This window comes from Balearica regulorum, chromosome 8 (genome assembly GCF_011004875.1).
Source record: "Balearica regulorum gibbericeps isolate bBalReg1 chromosome 8, bBalReg1.pri, whole genome shotgun sequence".
Lineage (NCBI taxonomy): Eukaryota > Metazoa > Chordata > Aves > Gruiformes > Gruidae > Balearica > Balearica regulorum.
In genome coordinates, this window is record NC_046191.1 from 8,799,433 (window position 1) to 8,818,225 (window position 18,793).

General features: G+C 39.8%; 2 protein-coding genes across 3 annotated transcripts in view; both read left to right on the forward strand.

Moving 5' to 3' along the window:
- Positions 1-6,200, forward strand: part of BEND5 (BEN domain containing 5) — a 32,417-nt gene extending 26,217 nt beyond the window's left edge. Inside the window, 4 exon segments of the mRNA XM_075759447.1 lie at positions 1,963-2,176; positions 6,002-6,090; positions 6,092-6,116; positions 6,119-6,200. Coding sequence (XP_075615562.1) covers positions 1,963-2,176; positions 6,002-6,090; positions 6,092-6,116; positions 6,119-6,162 — 372 coding nt within the window. The 3' untranslated portion in view covers positions 6,163-6,200.
- Positions 1-18,793, forward strand: part of AGBL4 (AGBL carboxypeptidase 4) — a 950,709-nt gene that overhangs the window by 596,086 nt on the left and 335,830 nt on the right. The window lies entirely within an intron of this gene.

Sequence of the window (18,793 nt, forward strand, 5' to 3'; positions counted from 1 at the left end):
CGTACAGAAAATTCTGCAGGAGAGGCAGCTTGCTTTATGCTTTTATACTTTGAGGAAGTTAGACTTTTCATTTGTTTTTTATAAGGTAGCTGGTAGCCAAACCATTCATATGTTTTCTATTTAAGTTTTTAAACAACTAGTTGCTTTTGAAAGGATGCTGTTGGAATAAAAAAAATTCTTCGGTTATAGCCCTCATTAATGATTAAAGCAGGTTTTCCATTTAAAGGAGAAATGGGTTTTGATTGACTAAAGGCAGTAAAATTACAGGTATATACAATTTTACAGTAGCTTTGTCCAATTTTTCATTGCATTTAATGAGACTTATGTGATTACTGTCAGATTTGTATGGGTAGAAGGCACAGCTTATGTAATGCTACATGAAAGGAGTAAAAACATGAAAGACTAAGAGCAAAACAGTTAAGGCAAACAGAGTCTTCTAATACAGTTTTGCCATAGAATTTTGTTCACAGAATTATTTTTTTTTAATTGTGAGAAGGCAGTAAGTTTTATTAAAGGGTTAGTGTTACAGAAAGAACCTCCATTTGATCAGATTTTATGGAACCTAAATTTTGGATATAACAATCCATTGATACATATTTTTGATATTTTGCACTTTTACATAATTGCCTGAAAGTAATTATATCTTCGTCCTTTCCAGTGCAGTGAACTCTTGTCAATAACTAGAATAGCTAGGTTGCACATTAGCTTATCATGGATGATGAGCAAGAGCAGGTCCAACCGAATGAAGTTAGTTCATCAGCAGGTGAACAAAGCTTTCTGCGTGCAGAGGCAGTTCAGGTGGCTGCACTGTACTCCAGGAATTAGGAGTATAGACGTACGGAGGTACAAAGTATTCTCTGTGGTTCTACACAGGGCCAGTGTTTGCATTCTGGCTGCACTCATGTCAGACTCGTGCTCATTACTAGTAGAGTTATTTTCCTTGCTGTTTCTTGACAGTGTCCTGGTTATCAGGACTATCAGCTCAAACATACCTAGTGCCAGCCTAAGGATGATACTCTGATTATCCTCATGCATTCACCTTAAGTCTGGAGCACTGGGAAGCTTGGGGTAGATACAGAGTAGCTCCGTGGGAGTCAACTCAGCATAGTAAATGCTGAGCAAGACTAATATGCACAACTAGACTCGAGCAGCTTCATTTTGGAGACTCTACAATGGCTTCATACTGCATTTCCCAGTACCCGTATTATCCTGCTTTACTACTACAATGAAATATCTCTGCTCCCCATTGTCTACATAATGGAAAGCTTATGATGTTGCAGCAGTGGGTTATTGCCTTACCACAAAACAGTATTCACCGGGATAGATGGATTGTACCTGATAGGCAAAACTTCATGATAGAATTGGAAGTTTACAAAAACTTTCAAACTCTCTTGGCTTACATTGTAACTCTCAAAATCCCTTCTCCCTTCTAGTTACTTTAAACAATCATGCTGAATGTTGTTCAAGAGATACAGGATATGACTTAGGAAGTATTTCTCTCTCTACTGCCTCCGAAATACGTTTTTGGTAAAGTCTGTTTCAGCCAAAGGGAGGCTATCACGCTGAAGACAACGTTTCATCTTACTCCTGAATTAGGCTGGTGCAACTGCTTGGTTTATATGCTGTGCATAAATTTATAATACAGGATGTGTTTACTGTTTCCTTCTTCTATCTCTGTTCCTGAATGTAGTCTTTCAGGTGATAGGCTATGTGGGGGCAAAAAAAGTAGAGAGTAAGAAGAATTGAGAACAAAAAGGAAGAGGAACTATGTAAGAACTTATGTAAGAGGTTGACTTGAACTCCCTGACCCACAAAGTTGGAGAAGTTTCAGACTTAGGCAAAACGGATTTGTTCAGCCCTAATTACTGTTATTATAGTACCTAATATCAATGTTCCTACAGCACTTGGATACTGTTGTGTGCTACATTCCGTAGATAAGTTGTTATTATTACTACCTTCTAGGTCCATCTTGGCAGTGGAATTTGGGTAGATGAGGAGAAATGGCACCAGCTGCAAGTAACACAAGGAGATTCAAAGTATACAAAAAATCTAGCGGTTATGATTTGGGGAACAGATGTTCTCAAGAACAGAAGTGTCACAGGAGTTGCAACCAAAAAAAAGAAAGATGCCGTTCCCAAGCCACCTCTCTCACCTCACAAATTAAGCATTGTCAGAGGTAGGTTATTTGAAAACTTTTGCTTCCTGCTTTGGAGTTTAACTATTATCATTGAGTTGAAAGATGCTTCTTTTCAGCTCATATAAAATTAACTGATTAAAAACTGTAATTCAAATTGCTATTGCATTGTGATGTGCATACATATTCAGGAAGAGTAAAACACATTGCAATAGCTGTGCACAGTGCAGGCCTTCACAGCTGAAGAGTGTACTTCAGTAAGGTTTCAAGAAGATCACTCACTTTGAACCACTTGCAGGAACAGGACTCTGAGCCCGGAGAACAACACGTTGTTCTGGAATTCATTTACAACGTAGAGATTTTTTTTTTAATGCATATATTCCTTTTACCAAGCCTGAGAGTAGCTTTACCACATTCTTTCATCCAGAATGTAACCAACTCTGGCATGAGGCGCAGAAACCATTATAGCTGTGACTATAAAAATACACATACCTTCAAAGGCAAGAAAGAATAGCGTTACCCTTCTTAGTGGAGAAAATGGAAGTAGTAAAAATTAATTGTTGCACTTGAATTGAAATTTGAACAGGAAGTGTAAATCGCTGACCTGTCTGGCAGGAAAAATTGCAATGACACTTTCAGTAACTGCAAGCCTGAGTCCATGTATTGTAGTACTTTGAGAGAGAGAAGGCCTTCTCCTTTATTTAAAATGAATAGTGAATTTCAGTCCTTTGTATCATCATGCTTGTGTTTTGCATTCATTTCTGTCTCTCTTGGTATTTCAGGCTTCTTTTTAAGTTAGACTGAGCCGGTTCCTCATGGAATACATACTGAAATTGGATTTTTAGGTTTGTGTCCATGCTAAATTGCAGTAGGGCTGAAAGAAATCTCCCTATTTGATTGAGCTTCCTTATTCTGCATTTCCTGTTCTTAGTTACTATGTGCTCTTAACTATGAACTCTTTAAGAGCTGTTGTAATCTGCCTTGTGAGTACCATGTTTTGGAAGTAAGAATAAGATTCCTGTTTGAGTGTGTGCGTGTGTCTGTGTTGTGTGAAAAAAGCTGGAAACTGATCTTCGTGCTGTCATCTTAGTTTGTAAGAAATGAGTAAAAGACATGGGTTTTTTGCTAATCTGCTTTAAGAATATATGTGGAAGTGCAAGCTTTTCTATACTGATTTTCTAGTTCTGGCTGGGACCTTTTGGTGCAATCCTAACACATGTAGTAAAGTAATGATATAGTGGCCATGTAAGGAATCCACTCTGTGGCTGTGGCTACCCTTGTCAGCCCCTAATGGGAAGCAGAATTGGTTACCCAGATGTGCACTTACAAAGACAGAGTAAAAAAGGGTTATTTTTCACTGGCCCATTGCAAAGAGCTTTCTAGTTTCCCTGCTGGAGGCTGTTGCTCCTCAGCACTGCTGGCAAGGTTGCTTATGTGAGAATTTCCTCTTTTACTTCAGTCAGGGCCAGTCTGTGTTGCTTGAGCCATTTACATGATAGCTTCCTTCTAACTCCCCTTGGTTTGACTACAGTGAGTTTAGGAGTATGCTCCAACAGGTACATGGTGAGAGGCATTCCTTCTCTTCTGTACCTTTACACTTTCCAGCAATTCAGTTCTTCCCTATTTCCTTGTTTTTCTGTGTTTTCTGTCATACTTCTGTTTCCAGCCTCAACCTTCATTTGAATTCTACTGTTCCACGCCCTGCTTTTCCATGTTCCTCTTTCCAATGTTTATTTCACCTTGTCTTTGACTGCCTTTTTGTTACACTCAAGACTGTACAGCCTCCTCTTGCACCATTTAAACTGCATGGCCTATGTTTTAGGTGGCAGCAGTCAGACTTCCCGTATCAGCAGTACTGGGTAGCACATAACCATGATTTTCTACGTTATTGTGTCCTTTGCATTTGTGTCAATGTTAGAGGTCTTGCCCCATCATGTTTCCAGCAGTGTTTCCTGTAAAGCTGGAAGTGATCAAATAAGAAGTTAGTAGGTTATGGAGAACAAAACAAAACAAACGAGTAGCAAGTGGACAATGGTGAAATGCAAGGAAGTTAGAGTTTATGTGGCCAATGACTTGGATCCAGGCACCGCAGGTAGAAATCTCCTTGTTAGTCTTTGAGATCTACTTGAATTTTTGGTGCAGTCAGAAATACGCAGGGGTATCTGTGTGCTGCTCTAAAGCCAGAAGACAAAGCAGCAGCAGAACCCCCAAATCACTCTTTGGAGCCCCTAAGCCAGCATCCTTATTTCTGCAGCCCCTCATAGAAATGCAAGAGGAAGAACTGTGATGATTGTGGATCTGCCTGGGTCACACCGACTTTAAGAATCACAGCTGATGAATGAGTTCTGTCAAATGAGTCTTGGGCTTGACATTGTGGCTAATAACGTAGCCTGTATTTTGCTGGAAGTTCACCTTACTAGGTGTATCTGCTGCAACCTGGGAGTGTTCCTGAGATTGTTGTAGTACGAGTTTGTCCTACGAACACACTGGGTTTCTTCAGGTTCTCAGTGACGTGCCGCCTCTTAGGTGTTGTGTTTCAAATCATAGTTTACTACTGCTCAGCATTTCAGCTATTAGGCTGATTAATTTTATTTATTTTACATTCAGGACATCTTACAACATAAAATCCACATTGGTTTAGATGTTCTTATTATTCAGTGGACACAGACTAACTTATTTTTGAATGACAGCATTAGCTCTTAATGTCTCTGATATCGCTAGCTTCTTAAAAATCCCTACTGTGTTGTATGTAATAAAGAAATTATAAAAAGTATGATGCATGAGCACTGTTATAAACCTTGTTAATGCAAAATAACCTTTTATAAAACTTCTGAGAGGTTTCAGAATGAACTACAAAGCATGCATAGTACTTAATTTTCATAACTTTTTAATATGACGCATTAGAAATGTTATAAACCATGTTAATTAAGCGATAATCTCTGTGGCTTTCTGTATATGAAGCAATAAACGGCTGCTGGAATAGATTACTAGGCAAAGCAGAACAGAGTTTGTTTAATCAATCTGGGAAGCCTACAGTACAAAATACATCCTTCTGGTTATAAAAACAAAAGAACCAATAACCTGCTGTCACTAAGGAGTTGGGTGTGTTGCACCACCTCTGATTTCAGTAACCTCTGCAGGATTCTGGCACTGAACTACTGACTCTATGGAGCAGAATTGTCTCGACTTCCATTGCCCTCATTGCTTTTGCAGTTATTGCTATTGCTTGCTTTTCGTATTCCAGTTAAGTCCACAAAGTGTATTGTGCAAACATGCAAGAAGATGGCTCTCGCCCAGAATAATCTACTAGTAAAAGCGAAATACGCCCAGAGACAGGGCGTACAATAAAGATGCAGACATTAATGTATGTTGAGCAGATTTAAAAAACAAATCGGTTAATGTCTTCTCGTACTGGTTACTGCTTCTCTTCCTCACCGTTATCATTCGTTTACTGTCTCAAAGGTGCGATGACAGGAGTTGACTCAGAGGGAACTGTAGATACCAACCATTCTAGCGAGACCGTTCACCAGGGAAAAGATTCTAAATCTGCTGTGGAGATGTGGACAAATGCAAGGGTTAGGCAGGCAATACTGGCACTGTAAAAGGCTGGGTTTAGCATGTTTCTGTATAGAAAGCCTGTTAATGTAGTCACAGCATAACTGGAAGTTGGTCATGCCAAAGATTCAAGCCTGGTGAAAAATCTTGCCTTTAACAAAATAGCGAGTGAATCAATGAAAGCTTCTGTTGTCTTGCAACAAATATACACAGTGCTTACTCAGTGCTGTCTCTTGAGTAGTTAGCCCAACACAGGGCTATATTCTTTTCTAAAAATATCCTAATGGCTCTTTCCTTTTTTTTTCTCCCCAGAATGTTTGTATGATAGAATAGCACAAGAAACTGTGGATGAAACTGAAATTGCACAGAGACTCTCCAAAGTCAACAAGTACATCTGTGAAAAAAATCATGGATATCAATAAATCATGTAAAATGAAGAAAGGAGGGAAAGTGCAAAGTACAATTTGCAATAAATTTTGGATTTTTAATAAAGTCTTAGTGTTTTACTTAAGTGTTGTTTTTTGATTTGTGTGGCATTTTTGCTGAGGGAGAAGCTGATTTGAAGCGTTACTCTCCTATAACTGATTCGTTTTTTGAGCGGTTCTGTCAAAAGCCTTTCTATAGTGTAACCTGCTTTTAAATAATGTAAGATATATTGTAAGTCCACTCACAATGAAACAGTGAATTTTCAAAGGTATTTGCAATGAGTTGCAGTATGATACCTGCAGTTCTGTATATAGGTTGTAATTCTGCAACACCAACCCATTTTGCCTACATTCTGTTTTACTGGAGTTAGTGGATCTAGGCTGTGGCAAACATCTGCTTAGAAGGAAGAACTGTACAAAATCCACTTTGCTATTGAAAAGGGGTTTATTGTATTTTACAAAGTGTTTTTCTTAACTGAAATTTCAATCGTTTGTTTTTATAAATCTTTGTTTTGATCTCTAACAATATATTTGGTCAAAACACACAAAGAACGCTTCTTTTTCACTTTTTATCTTGTAGTTAGATCACCTTTGTCATCATAGTTTAAGAAAACCAAAACAACAAAGAACCCAAAGCTGTAAGTTGTAAAATCATGATAATTTAGTTTAAAAAAAAAAAAAAAAATCTAAAGGCAATTCTTTTTCAGGCACCAAGGCACTTTTCAGATTTCTGGTTATGGTACAAAGCTCTTGAGTATGTCCATATTACTGTTCTTGAAACACTATATTTTTAGTGTATTTGTATTTTCAATTGATTTAACGATTGCCATGCTATGGCAAGATTATGTATAATAGAAAATTCAGTGCCATTTCCTCTGAGTCCATAATTTACCAGTGGACACTTTTAACACAAATTTAAATCAAAAATAAAAATAATTTTCTACATTGGAGTTAGATTTGTGATGCAAAGTTATAAGGAATAATTTGTTGTGGGTCTGAATTACACCTGATTGTAAGTGAAAGAAAATAGCCTTAAGTCTTGTTTCATGAAGGACTTTCACAATAAGGTTTGTAGAGATAACTTGGGACCTGGACTGATCAATTTTGAGGATTTGTTATATTAGTGGTCTTAGCTAACCTTCCCTTTATTTTACGCACGCAGATGTGGTTACCTGCCTTTGAGGCTGTCTGTTCCTGAGTATCAGCATTTGTTTCTTTCCTACCACTGAAGTTCAGCTTCCTGTAGTTTTGAGAGACTACCGTTTCTTATCTTCCTCTAGCACTGGTGTACCCTAACGTTAAGCCTATTTCAGTGCCCTGTATGCGTAGGTAATTTGACTGGAGCAACGCAAGGATTCTTTAAAGGGCTGGGATGGATGGAAGAAAGAGGGGAAGGGAGAGGAGGAGTGCTGGAACTGCAGTGCCTGTTTTGGGAGGGATGGAGAAAAACACCATGTTGTCTCGTCTAGTACGCCACGTGTGATTAAATGATGTCTTAATTCAGGGCATAAGTATTTGCTTTATGCTTTCTAAAGTGCAATGTCGTGATTGGCTTCTGCCGTGCTGCCAAACAGGTATGCCCTGCTTCCACTGCACGTGTCTCTGCGTTCCCGTCCCTTCAGCTGGCGCTTCTGATTGCGCAGATGGGTCGGATCTCACTGGTTTCCAGGGTTCGTTTCGTAAGGGCTGGTGCCAATAGGATGGAGCCGGGGAGCATTCACGGCGAGAGATGGAAAGAGGAGGAATGTCTTTTTACGGTGGCTTATGTGTATTCTGAAATCGCATTTAACAGCCTAGCTTGTCTCCTGTTAATCTCAAAGCGTTCTTAGTAGTGTTTAATGAAGTGCATAAATGTTTTATGCTTCCTAATTTGGGATGCTAAATAGCAAATTAGTGTTTATAATGTCAGTGCATGTATCCTTTTATTAATTAAAGAACAAAATAGAGATAACATTGAAAAAACACTGAAACAGCAAGTTCCCACTTTTCAAGCAGACTTGTGAATGTACGGGGGTTTTTTAAGTGATATTAGGACAATCTACTAGTTTGGGGGGAGAACGCCCATAATTTCCTCAGTCTTTTATGGCTTTAGTACTAATGTGTTTTCATTGTAACAGATTCTTTAATGAGAAGATCATGCTGCACTTCTTAGAAGATAAGCCTGTTTGAGACAACATTTTATGAAACCTGGGAAAAGCAGATTAGAATTTAATTAGAGTTAGGACTCCAGCATGGCCCCAAAAATCAGAGATTCTAAGACTTTCTGCAAAACCAGCGTCATCTTTCTGAGGCTTCTCTTTGACAGACACGTCCCATCAGACGTTAATGCTGCATATTGCTGAAGAATTGCAGATTTCTCTTTGGGGAAGGTATCTTAGAAGGCTTCATTCATTTCTTCCTGGAGTTTCTATCAGCCCAGGTTCAGGAAACAGTTTTTAGCGGAGTTCAACAGGAGTATTTGGGTGGCACAGAAAGGTCCGGTCCCTTTGAAGTGTTGCCTTGTGCAGGGGCTGATAGTGTGTCCTTTGGACCGGGCAACTGGCATTTAATGTAAGTGTCACCTGAAGCTTTGCTGAGTTATGGTAAAGGAGTAGGACATATTAAAGGTAAGATACTTTTTGTATTATAACTTGAACTAAACCTTTGGATTTCTGGAAATAAGTTTTTGCTAGTAATAATCCAGTTTTGCGCACGGTAGTTGCAAGGCGCTGTGCGGAGGGCTCTGTAATGGCCAGCAGGTGTGTACGAATAACGTCTTTGCGTTATCTTTGCGTTATCTTTGCGTTACTCTTGTCTTTTCCACCCCATGAGCCCCTACAAAGACTGTCCAAGTCTTCCGCAGGGCATCTGTTTGAAGTAGGGAAATAGGCTACAGTTGTTGTGTCTTCTAGCGTTACCCAAGGACAAATACAAACTTTCATGGGGTATGCTTTTCTGCCTTGAAATACTGATAATTAACTGTGAATTTCATTTCACTACGTTATACAGCATTTATGACCAATACTGTTCTTGCTGATACATTAATTCTTCCCTAATTGTGCCTGCCTGTACGTAGTTTTGCTTTGTTCATAATGCATCTGGCGTGAATCTACCATAGGAGACTTTACTCGAAAATAGTGCCTGCTAACTTTTCCCTGCCCTAGCTTAACTTCATGCCTGTCCATCATGTGAAACAGGAGAGAATTTTGACATAAAATGAAGTGGGTTTTACTACACCCTGTAATACCCCTCATTCCTTGGTCTAAGGTTTGTGCTGTGCCGTTACTTCATACTGTAAACTTGGATTTGTAAGTATCAGAAAAAAACAGATTTAAGAGGAACTGACTTTTTGTCCTGAGATCAGTGCATACTGTTTACTTCTCTTTTTTTTGTAGCAAAGCAGGAAGAAGGTATTACTGTTATATAAATAATCTGATCCTTTGTCACCACACATTGCTGCTGTAATTTGTAATATTCACGACCCGATCCATATTAAAGTGCCTCTGGCAGACTTGCAAGGAGGCAAGATTAGAGCTAACAAAAAGGGCTTTATTTTCCATTAATGATTTTATAAGGGAAATGAGCTATTATATTAAAGGAAAGAATCCTAACAGAGATTTTAATACCTCAGAATGACTAGCCATGCAATTTAAAAAAGAAAGCTAGTATTTGTTAGGAAAAAAATATTGTTAGGTTCAGCTGTTACAGAACAGGTTTGGATTTGGTGATGCTTTATAGAGAGGGAGGACTTATTTTTTTTATATATATATATATAGCCAGACTAAAGTACATATTTAGTTGTGTCAAAGTTGAACCATGAGCAGAAAGAATTTAGGGTTACATTGGGGTAGCTATTCAGCATGACTCTCAAAAGAAGGTACAATCTCCCCGTGGGAGCTCACTTCTCTGCACTGTACCTTGGATGCTGTATCTGACAGATTACTGCGATGCTGCTTTGTTGTCTTAAGCAGAGATTATTGTCCTCTTGGAAGTTTTTAAGTAGCAATAAATTGAATTTTTTGGGGATTTAGTGAAATTGTAAAGATAATGCAGCTTCCTCCTTCCAGAATTTGTAGACTATTTAAAAACAAAGCGAAATGCAGGTCATTGTTAAAATACTACTGTCTTGACGCAAAACCTCAAAGGAGCGAGAACGTTCTGAATTGGGAGCACCGGGCGCTAGCTGTGGCCTCGCTGTGTGCTAGCTGCGTTCGGAACTCTTGAGAAACCCAAACTTGGGCTGTTTCTGAAAGGGAAAGTGAGGTTGTGTCCTACGGAGCCATATTGAGGCTTATTTCAATATTCCATGTTTTGGTGTGAGAACGGCCACTCTTCTCCAAGATACAAGGGCGAAACTTGTGCTCCTTCAGAATGAGGTGGTAGTTTTCTCAGTATCCTTGAAAATATTTGTCATTCTGTGCATGCCTTTAGTCTCAGATTGACGAAGTCGTAACATCAATTGCTTAGACTTTATTGGTGTCATTTTTTTCATCATAACAGCGTGGAACTGTGAAGTGATTCATACAACACTGAGGCAATAAAAATGTTATGAAGTGCAATCATTGCACGTTTCATGCTCAGTAGCTAATTTTTAATTTCACCATCTTGGACACTTTTTCATCCCCTCAGGCTTCCTAAACAGGAAAGGAGAATCATTTGGACTTGGAAAACAGGAACAGTGATTCAAGAAGGAATTAATTTACTTGGCTGTTCATTTGCTTTACTTTTGCAATTATTTCTGCAGTTTATGTTTGAACAATAACTTTCAGCCTGTGCATCGGATACCCGCTTGTTCAGTCCTGTGGTGAAATCACAGTCCTGTGGTTGTGACATCATTCGTTTACCGTAAAGAGGAAAATACCTTATCTGTGACATCAGATGAAGCTGCATTATGTCTGGATCAAAACAGAGGTGAAAATGGGTCTGGGAGGAGAGGAAGAAGCCAAGCCTGAAGGATTTTTTTCTTTGCTGCCTTCTGACTAAGAATGTTTTTCCTACTAAGGAAATTATTTCCCTCACATTTAGCAGAAGAGCAACTTTATGTTCCCTGTTTATTGATCGCGAAACCTTAACGGAACTAAACTTTTTATTAGTATATCTGTTTAATGAATCGGGCTACCTGCTTGCATATTAAATTTTGGTCTTTAGTGATCTGAAATTAGAGAGTCACAGAAAAATTACTGAACACCCAAGAGAGGGGGAGGCTGGGGGTGCCTTAGCTTTTATTGCAGTACAACAATTGCTAGAAGTCCTGTGAAATATAAGATAAGAAATTCTGCTTGTTGGTGCTTGTGTATCCTTTATAGTTTAGCATGAGCTTTCATGCTTCTGGTGTGGAGAAAGATGCAGGTTTCCTGGGAAGAACTGGCTGTGAACCCCCTTTGGCGTCCGCCCGCCTGAATGTGACGGACGTACGGACAGCAGTGGAGGGAATATGTCTCCGTAGTGCCCCATCACGCTGGTACCGGCCCCTTCCACGCGGGACTCAGATGAATGAAAAAGCTTGCATGGGAGAGTTTCATATTCTTTCTTTCATACTCAAATATATCTTTAAAGTCTTCCCAAGTGTTTATGTAAATCTAACTGAATTGTAGGTTGTTTTTTTTTTTTTTTAGAAAAGAGTATTTTTATGTGTGTTCCACTTTTTTTTTTGTACTGGCAAAGTAAGTTCTATGGGAGACATCTTTCTCTGTGTTTAAGTTGGGCTATCAGCCCACTGATACTTGAAAATAGTCCATTTGGACATTTTGCATCTGTGGGCCAGATGCGGCATGGTCTTCCCTTTCCGTATGGAGTCCTCTGCAGGATTTATGGATTATGGAGGTGCCTTTAGGGAATATTTCTCAAAATAAGAAGGATTGGAGGTGGATGGGGTAAAGCATTTGTCTCCAAGTTAATGTTCTGTGTTTCCATTTTTTGAAGAACCTAAAACTAAACTAAAAACTAAAACTCTTGAAAGTAGAATTTTACTTTTTTCTCCTGTATTGTATATTAAAATGTTTTAACACTTGATTTCTTTGCAGTTGCAAGGATACTTTGATCCTTACAGGAATAAGCAAGCGAGGATGTAGAATTTGGGGCTAAGCAGGGGTAAAGGTGGTGATGTAGCATCACCTCTGCTTTGGAGCACTGTGCAAGGAACCACCCTCCTTGTTAGGATAGGGTAGGACAACCTAGAGGGGTGTCTTTTATTTAGGTGCAGACCCCTAAAGGCAACTCATCCAACAAAGGTTGTTCGTTGCCACATTGGTGAATATGTGCAACTTCCACTCTGTGGCTTTCCTAAACTTAAAATTAAGGGAAATCCACTCAGCAGCAGCCCAACACGGAGGAGGACCCTGTGTCTGATGGTACAGGAAGCCTCGGAACAGGCTGTGGAGAGGTCACGTAGCCCTTTTCACCTTCCCATAGGGAATTAATACGTGCGATTTAGATGAAGTCAGTAGCCAAACAGCAAAATCTCAAGCAGTTTGACTGGCATTTAAGGTTTCAATCAATGAGAAGTTTTATTAATTAAAACGGTCCAATCACTCTTACGTGCCAAGAATTTAACCTTTAACAAGCAGAATAATCAGTGTTTTCTTCTGCAGCCAGGGATGTCTACCTGGTGCGCTTACACAGCTGTATGTTTACAGATGTATCGTACGATTATTCTGTATAAATCTGTCAATGCCATGTAAATCACAAATTACTAATTTTCCTGAAGTTAGCCAGCCCTGCCTGTTTTCCTGGTCATCCTTTTTCATTTCTGTTCCTTCTGCAAGGGGAAGCAGAGTCTTCTGTGCTTGCCTTAGAGGTAAGGAGACGGAAGCATTTCACAACTCCTGCCTTGCAAGTTGTCAGCAGGGTTCTGAAGTGAAATACCTGCTTGTTATTCTTGGAGATAAGTGACACAGAGCTACAGCATTTCCATAGGAGATCTGGTAGTACTGCTGTCACCGTAAGGCAGACTTTGCAGTTCAGGGACTTCACGTAGTAGCATTTTCTCTTTTTTTTTTTTTTTTTTTTCCTTGCCATGTCAAAGCATAGATTGTAGCAAAGAAAAATTTCTTCTTATGCGAAGGTCTCAAAGCGGTAAAATGGAATAAGTAGATCTTTCAGCAGTATCTCTTAAAAAACGTTTATTTCTCAAAACAGAGGATCCCCTGTTTTTTCAGAGGCTCAGTGGCCTGGAAGTTGCCCACGTAATTATGGTGCCTAAGTTTGGATTGTCATTTCCTTCGGATGAGCGATGGAAAGCATTAGGCACTTTGACAGATTATACTGATTTATGACTTTAAATTGCCTTCTGGGATTCCCTTTTTCCCTTTACTGTATGAAATACAGCCACCTGTTGATCTCTGAAACAAAGAGCTGTTTCAAAATTCTGTGATCTAAGTACAGTTCTTGAGAAAGATGTTCCTAGCTGTTGAGTTAGGGTGGAAAGACTGTGGTGCATCTGCTGGTGAGTCAATCGAGGAGATGGTGCGGTCCCCTGCAGAACACATCAGAAAGCTTCGCTCAGTTGCTCCTTTGAAGAGAAACCGTGGCTGGACTTGCAGCATGCTGCTTAAAAAACCAAGCCATCTTGAAAAGGCATCAAAGTGTTAAATCCATCTTTTCCTTTAGTAGTTTATTCCAGTGGGTAACTACCCTCGCTGCTCAACTTGTGCCTCACTTCTCTGTGAATATTTCTGGCTTAACTTCTAATTCCTGGTTCTTGATTTCTCTGTCTTAATATTGCCTCAGTATTTCTCCACCTCATGAATATCTCAATAGACCGGGTGTCCAGTCTTCCACTACCACACATTTTCTATGTTGTGACTTGATTTTGTAATATCGTTCCTTTATGTCTACCCAAATTCATTTTAGTTTCATGGAAATACTTTCTATAGAGGAGTTCTTGATATTCTCTTAAATACAGTTTTCGTTAATGTGACACAATCTCATGTTTTAGGACACATGTCACTTTGTCTTAGAATGTCGTATATGATAGCTGTTATTTCATTTTGTGGGGCAAACTTAATTTGCCTCTGTAGAAAAAACCCTGATATTTAACTGATTCTTGACCAATTGATGTCCCAGTATAATTCCCTTTTTACTGTATTATTAGATATAACTCTATCATGAAAATACTGTTCTTTAAATGAGTATTTATCTCTAATATGCTTTCGTCTTTGACTTGGTACTACACGTGTGCCAACAACGAGACAGAGCATGTTCTTCGGGCTTGCCAGACTGCTTATTCGTGTGCTCACGGCTCAGCCAGGCAGGTGGGTGATGGTGTCAAACCGGGCTGCAAAGAGCAACAGGTGAGCAGAGTTTCACGCAAAAGAGGACACTGAAGTTATAAAGCTTAGAAGGAAGGGAAGCCACAGTCATTTTCCTATCGTTAAATTTTGTACCATCTTCAAGATAGTTACGGAGTTTTCTTGGTTGATGATACCTATGCATCGCCAAAGAATGGTGAAAGGCTGCGGTCGTCAAGCTGTCATTATTACACATGCTCAGAATGAAGGGAGTGTATCCTTAGAGAGAGATGGCATCTTTTGTGGAATTATTTCATTCTGGAGCCTCCAACCAAACCCCATAAAGGAATCAGACCTGACAGGAGAAGACCTTGCTATGTGTCAATGCTTGCTGTGCCTACTTTGATAAATTAAAAGTTGCTTTGGATAGGACTGACACATATTTTGTTTGACCATGCTTGCTAAATAATTAATATTCTCAGTTAACCTCAGAGACAAGATGAGAAACTGCCAACTTCCTCCACTGAGATGGTTTAATGAAAATTGTTCTTTGCCGGAATTTTGAAGGTCAAAACCGGCTTAGATACGTAAACAGAAATTATATCAAGGTAAAGCAAAAAAACTCCTTGTAATTAATCTTTTTTTTTAAGAAGTCACTTCCTCTGAGAATTTTGAACAGTGTCAGAGAAGGCTCTTCTAAATTTCCTTCATCATCTCTCTGAAAATTCCCTATTAACTTAGTCATTTATAAATGTTATGAAATCATGTTGCTGGTTTATTTTTGTTTGTAAAGGCATGAGGAAATTTGCATACTGCACCTTTTGAAAAGTAATTAATGTTTTATTATATTATCTACCACTGTACAGTCAGCTTGTAGCATTTAAGACTCACCTTATGTGTTTAATATTAAAGTTGATGGTAGTCAAGTTATTGTGACTTGTGTGGCATTAGGAGTGGTGAGGGAGCCTGCACTTGGGGGACAGCCGGCACCGGTCAGGCTATAGAGTCTGGTGTGTGCACTGGTGGGTGGGTTTCTCCTGAGCTGGTACTTTGTGGGAATTCCTCTAGCCCACTCCTCAGTGAACCTGCATGGCACCTTCTTCTCCTTGAACATGGAATATACAGGCAGTTCTGCAAAATTTGGGGATCTTTTGTTGCTGGCTAACAATGAAACTCTTTTTTGGTCTGGGAGATAAATTTTAGTGGAGCTTTTTTTGGCAGAAGAATGTCTTGTGGGCCGGTATTGCCTCTTCTCTTCATGACAGAATTACCTGTTAGTAGTGTCAGGTACCCCAAATGTAATTACTGGAGGAATCAGATACAGTGTGATTAAAGGAATTCATATTTGTTATTTGAGGGTTTTCTCTTTCTTTATTAAATATTTCAGCAAAATTTCAGTAACCAGTGACCTCTTTTGAGAAGTGACTCATTGCATTTTAAAGGCTTTATAACCAAGTCATCCCTTCCTGTCAGAGACATGGAAGATGAATAGATGGTTCTTGCCTGCGATTTCCAGTCCCAGGGGAAGTCCCTTTTCACTGCCTGTGGTGATGCTCAGCTGCATCACCGCTTTTAATTGCCTCCAGGCTCCTGCAGGACTGCGCGTGTCCCCTCTGGCATGACCTACATCCTTGCAGAACCATGAATCCCTCGGCACTGGTTAGTGGAGTCTGAGCTTAGGACAGAAAGTCCTGTTGTTGCTAATCCCTAGCTGGCTCCCAATGCTGTGCGCTGCCTGCCAATCTCTTTTTTGTGTCCTTAAATTGATCCGGAGTTATTTTGCCTGTAGAAGGATACAAATGAATTTTCTGTATGAAAGATGATGGTAGAAAATGTGAGTGTTGTCTTGAGCATTATGGGTGTGTTATTACACTGTAATCCAGAGAAGGATGTATTAATTAGAGCACAAGTACCTTATCAAATCAGAAATCCATACATCATTACATATATGTATTTTTCCCTGGAAAGAGAGAATGAACAGTGAAGTAACAATTCTAGCTGTAGCTTGAATTGCATTGCTGCAGGTCACATCAAAGACAAGTGTGTCATTGTGTCAGATAATTCAGTTTAATTTGGAAGGCTTAGGTTAATGGAGGAATAAGATAATGACATTTAAGGTGAATTAAAGTAAACACTACAGTCTGTTATGGAAAGGAAACATTTATAAAATATAAGAGCAACTTGTTCATTTTGGAAAGTATAGCACTCTTCTCCAAGAATGTCTGTTCCACCATGAATTTCTACAGTGAATTTGTTTGACTGTACTAAAATAGCTTATCCTGAAACCTGGAGAATCGTCAAATGCCAGGCTTTTCAGGTTAAATTTGGAGAAAGCAGTTCTGTAGTACTGAAGGTGTACGGACCTGCTGTTGGACTTTGTCACACAGGATTGAAGTTACTGGTCCCGCACTGTCGAAGGCCCAACGTGTTCCACAGGTGCGTCAGCTCCAGTTTTGCTCTTTCCACACGTGACGGTAGCTGAGCCTGGAACATTGTTCTGCAGGACTCGCTTTTTCACCTCTCGCCCCAGCCTCCAGTGTGAATTTGCTCATAAGCAGTTTTGTTCCTGAGCAAATGTTGCTGCCAAGTTTTAGCAGCTTTTTTTCCTGTCTTTGAAGAGTTTATGAGAGATCGTATCCACTCTACCTTTGCTAGACTGAACTGTCTTTTAAATTTCGCTTGGAAGATAGGCTCACCGATTCATCTTCTCTTATCCCAGTCAGCTGCTTCTGTGCTTGCCTGATCTTTCTTGATCAGTGACGCTTTGTGCTGAATTTTATCTGGAGTGCTAACAGTACCTTGTATGGTGACATTATCGTTCTAGAAATGCCTTTCTCTAGAAATATCTTCTGCATTTTTCATGGGTTTGTCATGCCGAGGACTCATAATTTAGCAGTAATCAATGGCTCTGCTGAGGTTGATATCCTTCCCTTCAGTTCCTAACCTATGCCAGACTTCCTATTAGTCTGGAAGAACTTGTATTTAGGCTGCCAAACTTAATCTCCCCTCCATTATTCCACTCCTGAAAGTCATTGTGAGGGATCTTCCCACCTGGTATTTCCCTGCTGCTGCGTCACAGCGGTGTTACCTTCCAGTATGGTGCTGTTAGTAGTGTCTCCAGAGCCTACGCTTAACCGGTGCTTATGTGAAAACTATCTTTGCTGTTATGTAGATTTGTACCTATTCTAAAACTGTCTGTAAACATTTAAAGAAGGCTCGGTTTGTCCCAGTGGGGCAGGTAGTTTTCCTGACAGTAAATAACAGTGCTCAGAAATAGAGAGCTGGCGACTTGTTCACATCATGCCTGAAGTCAGGAATGAGCACTGATGACATAATCCCAAGTCCTCTGCTCTAAAAGTCAAATAACACTGTATGCTTTTTATCAGGAGACTGTCCAAAGCCTTTTAGAAAATGTGGTGTATGTCAGTGCAAACTTCAGGCTGGGATCTGAAGAGCTATCTGGCAGATAAATTTCATGGGAACTGAGTTTTCAAAGTTCTTGGGTGGCTTCGAAAACTGAAGCCTGGATATTTTAGCCGCTGATATTTTGATGGATATCATTTCTTGGGGTAACGTACACGTACTTTTCCTGGGTACTGTTACAATACCAGGCTGAGCTTCACCGTTGCTTTTATTTATGTATTTATTAAAGATGAATAGCTCAGGTGAGCTGATAGTACATAATGCCACACTCATCTGTATTTGCTGTTTCAGAAGCACTTATCTTGAGGGCTTTTGGCAAGATTCATTTGAAACTTTCCAACTGCATGTGTAATATCTCCGAAAAAAACCCCAAATATCCATGTTTGTCCCTGATGCCCCCAATTCTGTTTGTCACTGTTGTGTTTATTGTGCAGATTTATCTTGAAGCGTGGAGTGACTCTGAGCTTAAGTAACAATGTGGAATGTGCTCATGAAAAAACAAATACTAAGCTTCGCATCCGGCTGTGTAAATGGCACCTCCCTTGTAGTTTGGATTAGGGTAATTTCCTCTGCTGCCTCAGCACCGCCTTCTCTTGCTTCATTTCTCCCGAATCCAAAACATACGTGCTTCCACAGAAGTTGCCGCTTTGGGATTTGCACGCAGCTTTACCTGTCCATCCTCTGAGGCCGCTCTCCTGCCTCTGAGCCAGGGAGAAAGCATTCCAACTGTAAGCATCTTAACTTGGGGGAAAAAAGAAAAAAAAAGTGTGCAAATTTCCCTTTTTGTTTTTTTTGGGTACAGGGTGAGACTACCCCAGTGGTATACAAAGGTTGAGAATAGTGTTTATCCCTAGATAGGATAATGTTTTGAAGACAAAGGTTCAAATTTGCAATTAAATTGCTGCAGCTTAGCAAATTGTAGCTTTGTATGACTACTTCAGGGTTTTGCTGTGGAAGTGCACACATGGAGGGTTGCTGCGGCTCCCGACGCATGGTAAGAACGAGTCTGGCTGCTGCTGTGGGTGAGGTGGATGTCAAGGATTAGTGAC